At 51.6% G+C, this 12343-nt stretch overlaps 1 protein-coding gene across 2 annotated transcripts in view; it reads right to left on the bottom strand.

Annotated features, from left to right (window-relative positions):
• The window catches only part of TRA2B (transformer 2 beta homolog), a 292195-nt gene that overhangs the window by 142866 nt on the left and 136986 nt on the right, over positions 1 to 12343 (bottom strand). For both annotated transcript variants that reach the window (XM_030210189.1, XM_030210190.1), the window contains exon 5: positions 1895 to 2010. In XM_030210189.1, the coding sequence (XP_030066049.1) occupies positions 1895 to 2010 (116 nt within the window). The remainder of the gene's footprint in view (positions 1 to 1894; positions 2011 to 12343) is intronic.

Raw genomic sequence — 12343 nt, 5'->3', positions numbered from 1 at the left:
ACCAAGAGATAAGTTCTTTGGGGCACCTCAACTCTAAATCCCCTACTGGGGCCAAGGAAAGTAAAGGGAAAAGGACTTGGAAACTTCCAAAGAATTTCAAGATAAATCTCTTATTTCTTCATCTGTCGTCCATTGAAGGAAAGAAAAAGATTAGCTTAACAAAAATTACAATAAAATAATTTAGGAGCAGACCCTGGGCGAAGCAGCTGTACAGGAAACAATCACCATCTGCTGAGATAGAAAAAAAAAATATTGAATTCTATGGTTGCACACAAGACTACTTTGTTTCCACCCACTGGTTGACATACAACCCCACAAGTTATGGTGTTGGTGAAGCTAAAGGAAGAATAGATAACATGAAAAACACCTGTACTTTTTATCCCAATATTTTATTTTGAGATATTCTATTATACTAGTAAAAAAGGCCCGTTTCTGACACAAATGAAACAGGCGCTAGCAAGGTTTTCCTCGGAGTGTGTATGTTTTAGAGTGTGTGTGTGAGAGTGACTGTGTGAGAGAGAGTGACTGCGAGTGTGTGAGACTGGGTGTGAGTGTGTCTGCGAGAATGACAGTGTGTGCGAGTGCGTATGAGACAGTGAGTGTGTGTGAGAGTGTGTTTCACACAGATACAGTGTGTGTGAGAGAGCGCGAGTGTGAGTATGTGATACACAGACTCTTTGTGAGACCGAGAGTGTATGAGACCGAGAGAACCCCCCTCTCCCGCTTCTATCCCCCCTCCTTCTCCCCTTCCCTTCCCCCCTGTCCGAGTTCCAGAACCCCCCTCTCACTTCTTCCCATCCACCCCTCTTCCCTTCCTGCTCCGCCTCCCCCCCCCCCCCCCCCCCCACTCTCCGAGTTCCAGGAACCGCCCCTCCCCTTCCAGTGGATTTCCAGTAATCCCCTCCACCCCACGTGTTGTTTCAGGACCCCTCAAGGGCGAACAGCTGAAACAGAAGCGAAAGAAAAGGCTGACAGAAGCGGCGTCCCTGCGTGCAGGAGGTAAAAACTTTTAAGGAGCCAGCTCTTCGGTTGGTGAGCGGGGCAGGTTGGGGAGGGCGGCAGCCAGTCTCGAGCCTTTTTGGGGTTTTTTTGGCTGCTTTTTTTTTTTGAGCGTGTCAGTTTGTCAGTGTCGATCAGCTGTGTGGGATCACGTCATAATGCAGCAGTGACGTGTCAGACTGATCTACGGAGCCTTCCTGACCACCACCTCCAAGGGAGCCACGGTCCCAGGCAGTACAGAACGTTGGAGGAGAGAATTATTATATAGGATTATATATTCTATTGCAAGATGGCATTGCTCAATGTGACACTTGATCTAAGCAATCTCTTGAAACACAGCCATTGCTGGGACTGCACCTGTGGTTTTGCATTTGTTTTATGATTTATCAGTTTAAATGTGTTAAATATTATTCCAACCACTCCTAACGTGTGGTATCTTCATTCATGTTTTAACCCTGTTGTAGGGGGCAATTTCCAAAATGTCATTTATCCAGATAAATAGGTTGAAAATTCCTCACCCTTTCCAAGCTTTAAAATCTGGGGATCAACAATGCTTATATTTGGCCCCTCCCCGCCAAAAAATGTCAGTTCAAGGCAGAATTATGCTGAAGGAGGCAGAATCACATACTTCTACATTTTCTAAACTATATGCTTTAGTTTTGATCAAGATCCTACAGAAAAAGCAAATACAAATTTTAGCAATTATTATTGCCATGGACAGTTAAAAAAAAAAACAAAAAACCTATGCACATGTACAAAAATCTATTGATTTTGTATATGCCTAGTGGTTTAATAACTGCATACTAAAAAACTGAATTAGAACTAAAGAAAATCTATCATCATAGTAAGCTACATTTTAGACAGCATCAACCCAGTCTCTAGAGGAATAACTTACTAAGTAGGTCGTCCCATGTAGATTCCTGGTGTAGGTGTGTGAGGCCTTTTCGTTATTGAAAAATCAACACGAATTCTTCGCCCATCAAGTTCCATGCCATTGGCACGCTCTTTAGCCTTAAGAAAAAAAAAAGTATATTAAGTACTGAAACCTAGTGGGACATGGTCAATACAGTTTCATTTGCTAAATACAACTGAACAATTCTGGATAACAAATGAGGCTATCATCAGAAAAATATCATGTACAACTTTCAAGCTGATTAAAATTCTCACTGGTGTTGTGCATATACACAAACTAAAACCTGTCCTTACTCCTAAGACAAGGGGTAAATTTACCAGGTTCTAGTTTTCAGATTTGCTCCCTAATATTTCATACATGAGTACAGAAACAACCTACCAACCCAAAAAAAAGTGGTAATCGTTAAAAACAAATAGAGCCCAACGAAGAAAAAAAGAAGATAATTACCTGTAGCAGGTATTCTCAGAGAACAGCAGGCTGATTGTTCTCACATGTGGGTCGACATCTGCGTCGGCACATGAATCGGCATTTTGCAAGCAAAATATAAACAAAGTTTTGCCAGAGTCTTCTGGCGCGCATACAACGCGCACCGCACATGCACGGACTGATTTCCCGCCCACAGCGCGAGTGTGCCTCCTCAGTTTAATCAAAAAGCAAAGAAAGAAATAAATAACAACTCCAAAGGGGAGGTGGGCGGGGTTTGTGAGAACAATCAGCCTGCAGTCCTCAAAGAATACCTGCTACAGGTATGTATCTTCGCTTTCTCCGAGGACAAACAGGCTGCTTGTTCTTACATGTGGAGTATATCCCTAGCAACCAGGCTCACTCAAAACAATGAACATTGGTCAATTGGGCCTCGCAACGGCGAGGACATAACACAGATTGACCTGAAACCATAAACAACTAACAGAGTGCAGCCTGGAACAGAACAAAAATGGGTCTAGTGGGGTGGAGTTGGATTCTAAACCCCGAACAGATTCTGCAGCACCAACTGCCCAAACCGACTGTCGTGTCGAGTATCCTGCTGAAGGCAGTAATGAGATGTAAATGTGTGGACGGATGACCACGTCGCAGCTTTGCAAATCTCCTCAATAGAGGCTGACTAAGTGAGCCACTGACGCAGCCATGGCTCTAACATTCTGAGCCATGACATGGCCCTCCAGAGTCAGCCCAGCTTGGGAGTAAGTGAAGGAAATGCAATCTGCTAGCCAATTGGAAATTGTGCATTTTCCAAAGGCGACTCCCCACCTGTTGGGATCAAAAGAAACAAACAACTGGGCGGTCTAAAGGGCTTTGTCTGCTCCACGTAAAAGGCCAATGCTCTCTTGCAGTCCAAGGTGTGCAAACTGCTTTCGCCAGGGCGAGTATGAGGACGGGGAAAGAATGTTAGCAAGACAATTGACTGGTTCAGATGAAACTCCACCACCACCTTTGGCAGGAACTGCTGTCACACCAGACGGTAAACCTCCTCCATTTGAAAGAGTAACACCTCTTTGTGGAATCTTTTCTGGAAGCAAGACTCGGGAGATACCCTCTGAAAGACCAAAGGAGGCGAATTCTAAGCTCTCAACATCCAGGCCGTGAGAGTCAGAGACTGGAGGTTGGGATGTAAAAGCAACCCCTCGTTCTGGGTGATGAACGTTGGAAAACATTCCAATCTCCACGGTTCCTCGGAGGACAACTCCAGAAGACGGAACCAAATCTGACGCGGCCAGAAGGGTGCAATCAGGATCATGGTTCCGCAGTCTTGCTTGAGTTTCAGCAAAGTCTTCCCCACGCATACAGAAGGCCTGTCCCCCAATGGAGGAGAAAGGCATCTGACACTAGTCTGTCTTGGGCCAAAAGCCTGGAACAGAAGAACTGAGGGAACTTGTGATTGATATGAGTGGCAAAAAGATCAACGCTCGGAAGATCTTGCGGACTACGCCCATGTTCAGTGACCACTCATGAGGCTGAATAATCCTGCTCAACCTGTCGGCTAGACTGTTTACGCCTGCCAGAAAGGTGGCTTGGAGAAACATGCCGTGACCACTTGCCCAAAGCCACATCTGGACGGCTTCCTGACACAGAGGACGAGATCTGGTGAAAAAAACATTAACCTCCCCCCAACCGGCAAGTCATCCAGTACGGACACGTTTACTGAGGCTATGCTGAACTGGAGCCAGTCAAAAGCCCATCCCTTGCTTTTGCTGGGGAGCTGCAGTGGCCATATGCGCAAGCTGTTGACGAGAACGAGCACGCTGGGACTGAGCCTGGGCAGGCTGCCGAGAAGCAGAAATGTACCTACACCTAGCATAGGAATCGGGAGCACTCCTCTTCCCTCCAAAAAACCTCCTGGATGAGGAGGTAGTAGCCAAAGATGCCCGGCAGGAGAAAGAATCCATAGCATCATTATGCTTCTTGATCTGGTCAACCAGATCCTCTACTTTCTCACCAAAAAGGTTATCCCCAAGCAAAAAACATCCACCATCCGCTGGCCTGAATGATCCAGGCCATTAGAGTCTGCACATCAGTACACCTTGGGCAGCAATCCTGGATGCTACATCAAAAGTGTCGAACGTACCCCTATCAAGGAATTTGACACACCTTCTGCTGTCTGACCACCTGGCAAAAAAGTTCGGCCTGCTCCGGAGGGAGTGCATCAACTAAGCTGGACAGTTGCCTCACCGAATTTCACAGATGGACGCTCGTGAAGAGCTGGTAAGTCTGGATCTTGGCAGCGAGCATAGCGGCCTGATACGTCTTCCTCCCAAAAGAGTCCACGGTTCTAGATTCTCTGCCTGGGGGCGCCGAGGCATAGTCCCTAGTGCTCTTGGCTCTTTTTTTAGGGCGGAGTCCACCACCATGGAATTGTGAGGTAGCTGAGACCTCATTAAACCAGGTTCACCGTGGATCCGATATTGGAATTCAACTTTTTTCGGGATCACAGAGAGAACGACCAGTTTCACATAAGGACTTCCTTCAGTGCATTATGCAAAGAAGCCTTTGCAGTCTCTCTAGGTGGAGGATAATTCAGGACCTCGAGCATCTCAGCCCTGGGCTCATCCTCAACCTCCATAAGGAAGGTAATAGCTGAAGCCATTTCCCGGACAAAGGAGGTAAAGGACAGGCTCTCCGATGGAGACAGTCTCCTTTCTGGTGGAGGGGAAGGTTCAGAAGGAATCCCATAGGACTCATCAGAAGAAAAGTACCTGGGATCTTCCTCCTCCCCCCCATGAACGCTCATCTTCAGTATTAGACAAGACATCCTTCAGAGCAGTCCGAAACTGAGCCTGCCTCAATGCCAAGGAGCGACGTCCTTGATGGTGCCGAGAAGTTGACGCCCGCCTGGACTGTGGTGAAGCTTCCTCCACTGACATCGAAGGGGAGTCGACCTGGGTGGCAGCAGACACTGATGCCGCAGGCAGCACCGAGGACGGGGACCTTACCACAGGCAAAGAGCAGATGCCGCTGCAACAGATGGTATGGAAGGCGTAAGCACTCCTGACACTGAAGCAGACTGGCGCAGCAATCCTTCCAAAAGCTCTGGAATCAGGGCCCTGATGTGCTTGTCGAAAGCCGCCGTCAGACAAGGCTATGGGGTCTGTAAAGGAGCCGGTGGCAGAATCTGTCGAGGCTCCGGAGCAGGTACCGGGCTGCCAAAAGAGCGACGCATCAGCACCTCCTGAATAGAGGGCGAGCTATCCTCTCGGCGCCGACGCTTCTCAGGTGCCGATTCCCTCGACGCCCCCAACACCGTGTGTCGAAGGAGAACGATGACAGTGTTTCTTCACCTTCGCTCGATGCCCGTCGAGACTCCTCTGTACCGATGAGGAGTATGTGGAATCCTCACGCCTCCTCGGGGCCGGGTCCAACGAAAGTCGATCCCGGGAGGCCTGCATAACAGGAGGCCTCGAGGCAAGTGGAGACCCACTCGATGCCTCACTGCTCCCAGCACAAATTGGTCTTTCAGCAGCCATTTCCTCCGCTCCCGACATCGATGCTTCCCTCAATGTCGACGCCGCAAACCTCGATACCGAAGTTGACGTCGAAGGACTGGACCGAGCCCCAAAAAGCTTTTCTCGTTGGGCTTCTCAAGACGCTTGGGTCAGTTTCTTCATACGAAGACACAGACTGCAAGCGGCTGGGCTATGGTCGGGCCCAAGGCACTGGATACACCAGGTGTGGGTATCGGTAACTGAGATGGTCCGGTTGCACAGAGTACAACATTTGAAGCAGCTGGATGTCTTTGATGACATGGAAGGAAAAAGGGCACAAAAATAAGGGAATAACCCGACCGCACAGCCTAAAAACCGGCCACGACGAAGAACAAAAGAAACCTGAAAGGGGACAAAAACTAAAAGTACACTCAAAGCTCTTTCCTGGGCCTGAGAGGAGCGCAGAAAAAAAAAAAAAAAAAAAACTACCGTACCTCAACACAGAGAAAAGAAAACTGAGTCACGCTCTCGCGGCAGGCGAGAAATCAGTCCACACTGCACACGCGCCAGAAGACTGGCAAAACTTTGTTTATATTTTGTTTGCAAAATGCCGATTCAGACATCGACCCACATGTGAGAACAAGCAGCCTGCTTGTCCTCGGAGAAAAGGTAAAATTATGTATAATCATACCTGATAATTTTCTTTCCATTAATCATAGCTGATCAATCCATAGACTGGTGGGTTGTGTCCATCTACCAGCAGGTGGAGATAGAGAGCAAACTTTTGCCTCCCTATATGTGGTCATGTGCTGCCGGAAACTCCTCAGTATGTCGATATCAAAGCTCCATCCGCAGGACTCAGCACTTAGAGAATTACACCCACGAAGGGACACTCTGCCCAGCTCACCACCGCCGAAACGGGGGAGGGGAATTAACCCAGCTCATCCCCACACAAGTGGGGGAGGGGAATCCGTCCAGCTCATCCCCACGGAGCGGGGGAGGGACACCACACCCGCCGATGCGGGGGGATCTGGCTTATCCTGCAACCGCAACCGCGGGAGGAGCTGACTGACCCTAACACCGCCGAAGCGGGAGGGGTACAAAGCTGCCCTACAGCCGCACGAAGCGGGAGGGAGTGCCGGCAGAATTTATGTCTCAATCCAGCCCCGTAAAACGGAGGGGAGAGGAATGCAGCAGCTCACTGTAACACAAACTCGTCTCAACTCTTGAAGAATCCAAGTGAAAGAAGAACTTGAACACGAAGTCCTCCTGAAGTAACTGAAGGCTAAACTGAACCTAAAATTCAACCAGAATATAAACAGTACAGATATCTGGGAGGGGCTATGGATTGATCAGCTATGATTAATGGAAAGAAAATTATCAGGTATGATTATACATAATTTTACCTTCCATATCATCAAGCTGATCAATCCATAGACTGGTGGGATGTACCGAAGCAGTACTCACCCAGGGCGGGACATAGAAATCCCTGACCTCAACACTGAAGCTCCAAACCGGGCCTCCGCCCGTGCAGCCACAGTCAAACGGTAATGCTTGGAGAATGTATGAGCCGAAGCCCACGTTGCCGCCTTGCATATCTCTTCCAAGGAGACGGATCCGGCCTCTGCCATCGAGGCCGCCTGAGCTCTCGTGGAGTGAGCCTTCAGCTGGATAGGCGGCACCTTCCCCGCGGCCACATAAGCCGCTGCAATGGCTTCCTTGACCCATCTTGCCACTGTAGGCTTAGCAGCCTGCAGACCCTTACGAGGACCTGCAAACAGGACAAACAGATGATCCGATTTCCGGAAATCATTGGTCACTTCCAAGTATCTGATGATGACTCGTCTCACATCCAGATATTCAAGAGCGGAGTACTCCTCTGGGTAGTCCTCCCTACGAAAGGAAGGGAGACAGAGCTGCTGATTCACATGGAAGCGAGAACCAATCTTGGGCAGGAAGCAAGGCACTGTGCGAATAGTCACTCCTGCCTCAGTGAACTGCAGAAAAGGCTCTCGACATGAGAGCGCCTGGAGCTCGGAAACTCTTCTGGCTGAAGTGATAGCCACCAAAAAGACTGCTTTCAACGTCAGGTCTTTCAGAGATGCCCTCGACAAGGGTTCCAAAGGCGGCTTCTGCAATGCTCTTAGTACCAGGTTGAGATTCCACGCAGGCACCACTGAGTGCAGAGGAGGGCGCAGGTGATTAACTCCCTTGAGAAAGCGCACCACATCTGGCTGCGAAGCCAGGGAAGCACCCTTCAGGCGGCCCCTGAAGCAAGCCAGAGCCGCTACCTGGACTTTAAGGGAACTGAGCGACAGGCCTTTCTCCAGACCTTCTTGCAGTAACGCCACCACTGAAGAAATTGGAGCAGTGAAGGGAGAAAGTGAGCCTGCTTCACACCATGCTGCAAAGATACGCCAAACCCTGGCGTAAGCAGTAGAAGTAGAGCGCTTCCTCGCTCTCAGCATAGTGGCGATGACCTTGTCTGAGAAGCCCTTCTTCCTCAGACGCTGCCGCTCAATAGCCAGGCCGTAAGACCAAAGGGAGAGGGATCCTCCATCACCACGGGACCCTGATGAAACAGGCCCTGCTCCACTGACAGCCGCAGAGGATCGTCGACTGAGAGCCTGAACAAGTCCGCATACCAGGGACGTCTGGGCCAATCCGGACCCACCAGGATTACCCTGCCGGGATGCTTTGCCACCCGGCCTAGCACCCTGCCCAACATGGGCCAGGGCGGGAACACATAGAGGAGCTCTTGTGTCGGTCACTGTTGGAGAAGAGCATCTACTCCCAGGGATCGAGGGTCCCGTCCTCTGCTGAAAAAGCGCGGCACTTGGCAATTGGCCGATGACGCCATCAGATCTACGCTCGGCTGGCCCCAGCGCTTCGTGATGTCCAAGAACGCCTGAGCAGATAGTTGCCACTCTCCGGGCTCCAAGGTATGGCGACTGAGAAAGTCCGCCTTGACATTCATGACTCCGGCAATGTGGGCCGCTGAAAGCTGCTCCAGGTTCGCTTCCGCCCACTGGCAAAGACTCATAGCCTCCTTGGCTAGAGGGGCGCTCTTGGTACCTCCCTGGCGGTTGATATAGGCCACAGCCGTGGCATTGTCCGACAGGACCCGTACAGGCTTCAACACCAGTACCGGGATGAACTCCAATAACACCAACCGAATGGCTCTGAGTTCCAGGAGGTTGATAGACCACTTGCCTCTGCAGGAGACTAGAGCCCCTGCGCTGTCCTTCCCAAGCAGTGGGCTCCCCAGCCCATCAAAGAGGCGTCTGTCGTGACGACAATCCACTCCGGGGTCACCAGAGGCAATCCTGCAGACAACTTGTCTGTCTGCGTCCACCAGCTCAGCGCCTTGCGCACTGCTGGGTCCACGGGAAGGCGCACAGCATAATCCTCCGACATCGGAGTCCAGCGCAGCAGCAGAGATAGCTGTAGTGGTCTCATATGAGCCCTGGCACAGGGTACTACTTCCATCGTGGCCGTCATAGAGCCCAACAGCTGCACGTAGTCCCAAGCCCGAATAGGAGAGGCTACTAGGAACTAGTCCACCTGAGCCTGAAGCTTGACAATCCGATTGTCTGGCAGGAACACTCTGCCCACTTGGGTGTCGAATCGAACTCCCAGATACTCCAGGGACTGAGTCGGGCACAGCTGGCTCTTCTTCCAGTTGATGATCCATCCCAGGGAGCTCAAAAGAGCAACTACCCGGTCCATAGCTTTGCCGCACTCTGCATAAGAGGGGGCTCGGATCAACCAGTCGTCCAGATAAGGATGGACTTGTACTCCTTCCTTTAGCAGGAAGGCCGCTATGACCCCCATTACTTTGGAAAAGGTCCGCGGAGCAGTAGCCAACCCGAAAGGGAGGGCTCTGAACTGGAAGTGTCGTCTCAGGACTGTAAAACGCAGAAAGCGTTGGAGAGGAGGCCAGATGGGAATATGCAGGTACGCTTCCTTGATGTCCAAGGAAGCCAAGAACTCTCCTGCCTTCACTGCCGCTATAACAGAGCGGAGAGTCTCCATGCGAAAGTGCCTCACTTTCCAGGCCCGATTGACCCCTTTGAGGTCGAGGATAGGCCGGACAGAACCTCCTTTCTTTGGAACCACAAAGTAAATGGAGTAACGTCCCTTGCCAAGCTGATTTTTTGGCACCGGAACGACCGCACCCAGGCGGATCAGGTTGTCCAAGGTCTGCTGCACTACCACAGCTTGACCGGAGACTTGCAGGGAGAGAGTACAAACCCGTCTCTTAAGGGTTGGCAGAACTCTAGCTTGTAGCCGTCTCTGATGACTTCCAGCACCCACGCGTCTGAAGTTATAGTGGTCCACTCGCCCAGAAACGAGGACAGCCGTCCTCCAATCTGCACTGGGGCGTGGACCAAGGCCCCGTCATTGGGTACGAGACCCTGGGGGAGGACCGGAGGGAGCACCTCCGGGACGGCGGTCTCTGCGAAAGGAATGCTGCTTGGGGGAGAAATTCCTCTTGAAGGAAGAGGGGGCAGAGGAACCCGACTTGCCCGGGCGGTACCGACGGGCTTCCTGCAACCGTCCTCTGGAGGTACCGGGACGAGTACTAACCCGAGCCCTGACCTCTGGTAATTTCTGCCCTTAGACGTGCCGAGATCGGTCACGATTTTGTCCAGCTCGACCCCAAAGAGCAGCTTGCCTTTAAAAGGCAATCTAGCCAGGCGGGATTTAGAGGTGTGGTCAGCAGACCAATGTTTCCGCCAAAGCCACCGCCGCGCAGAGACTGTCTGAGCCATGCCTTTAGCTGAGGCTCTCCAGACATCATACAGCAAGTCTGCCAAATAGGCTAAGCCCGATTCCAGGGCCGGCCAATCAGCCCTCAAGGAATGATCCGAGGGGGAAGCCCGCTGCACCATAGTCCGGCACGCCCTGGCCACATAGGAGCCGCAAACTGAGGCCTGCAAACTTAAAGCAGCTGCCTCAAAGGACGACCTTAAGGCCGCCTCCAATCTTCTGTCTTGGGCGTCCTTTAGGGCCGTGCCACCTTCCACCGGCAACGCCGTTTTCTTAGTCACCGCAGTGATTAAAGAATCCACGGTAGGCCACAGATAGGCCTCACGTTCACTCACAGCCAAAGGATAGAGGCGGGACATAGCCCTAGCCACTTTAAGGCTCGTTTCCGGGACATCCCATTGAGCCGCAATTAAGGTGTGCATGGCATCATGCACGTGGAAGGTTCTAGGCGGGCGCTTCGTCCCCAGCATAATGGCAGAGCCAACAGGGGCTGAGGGAGAGACGTCCTCCGGAGAGGAAATCTTCAAAGTGTCCATGGCCTGTAACAACAGGTTGGGCAAATCCTCTGGGCTAAAAAGCCGCGCTGCAGAGGGGTCATCCGCTCCATCCGAGCGGGGATCTATCTCCTCCAAGGAATCCGCAAAGGATCGTTGGGAGACCTCAGACACGCTGCCCTCATCTACATCGGAGGAGACAAAAGTCCTCCAAGGCCTGGAAATCAACCCGAGGGCGTTTACCTCTGGGAACCTCAACCTCTTTATCAGAAGAGGGAGCAGGGGCAGCGTTTTGCATGAGGAAAGCCTGATGCAGCAGCAAAACAAACTCGGGGGAGAAACCCCCCAGACTGTGCACTTCCGCAGCCTGGGCAACAGCCCTAGACGCACTCTCAACCGGCGCTCGCACTAGCGGGGGAGAGACATGCTGCGCATCCAAAATGGCGTCCGGCGCGAAACTCCGTGAAGGAGCCGCGCGGGAAGAACGGCGCTTAACTTTAGCCGCTTTTGTGCCGTCGCCCAAATTAAGGGCGTTCATGGCATTAATGTCTCCAACCTCAAGGGCGGCCCACGAAGAAGCCGTCCGAGCCGCGTGGCCGGCCAAGATGGCGGAGGCGAGGAGCGGGGGATGGGCGTTTATGGCGGGAAAAAACCGCCACGCCGGAGGAACGACCGGGACATTCATCGGTCACTAAACTATCACCCATCAAGGGCGAATCAGGTTGTAAAACCCCCGCATCCCCTCTAGAAGCGCTCCAGCGATCCGGGGAGCGACCCTTTGCGCCCTCGCCCTCCGACGCCATTGCCACGAGGAGAAGAATCGGGGAACCCCCTGCCCGCTATAAAAAGGTAAAATTACCTGCTTGCCGCTCCGAGCTGTAACGAACTGGTGTCCCAGTGAGTAGCTGCAATGAACGTTTAAAGAAACGTCGAATTAAACGCCTTTAAAGACGTTTAAAATTTTTTTTTTTTTTTAAACGGAGCCAGCGGGAGGGGGGAGAAAAGGAGGGACCTGGCACCACCAGGTTTGCACTTGCTCAAAAGAGCCCTCAACCCCAGGCCTCAACAAAACCTAAGGATTAGGCTTGGAGGCCTAGCCAGAGCTGCTGCTGTGTGTGACCACCACCTGCTGAGATAGAGAACATACTGGAAGTTTCCGGCAGCACATGACCACATATAGGGAGGCAAAAGTTTGCTCTCTATCTCCACCTGCTGGTAGATGGACACAACCCACCAGTCTATGGATT

The sequence above is a fragment of the Microcaecilia unicolor genome, chromosome 7 (assembly GCF_901765095.1).
Source record: "Microcaecilia unicolor chromosome 7, aMicUni1.1, whole genome shotgun sequence".
In the NCBI taxonomy this organism is placed as follows: Eukaryota; Metazoa; Chordata; class Amphibia; order Gymnophiona; family Siphonopidae; genus Microcaecilia; species Microcaecilia unicolor.
This window is presented reverse-complemented; position numbering and strand designations above follow the sequence as displayed.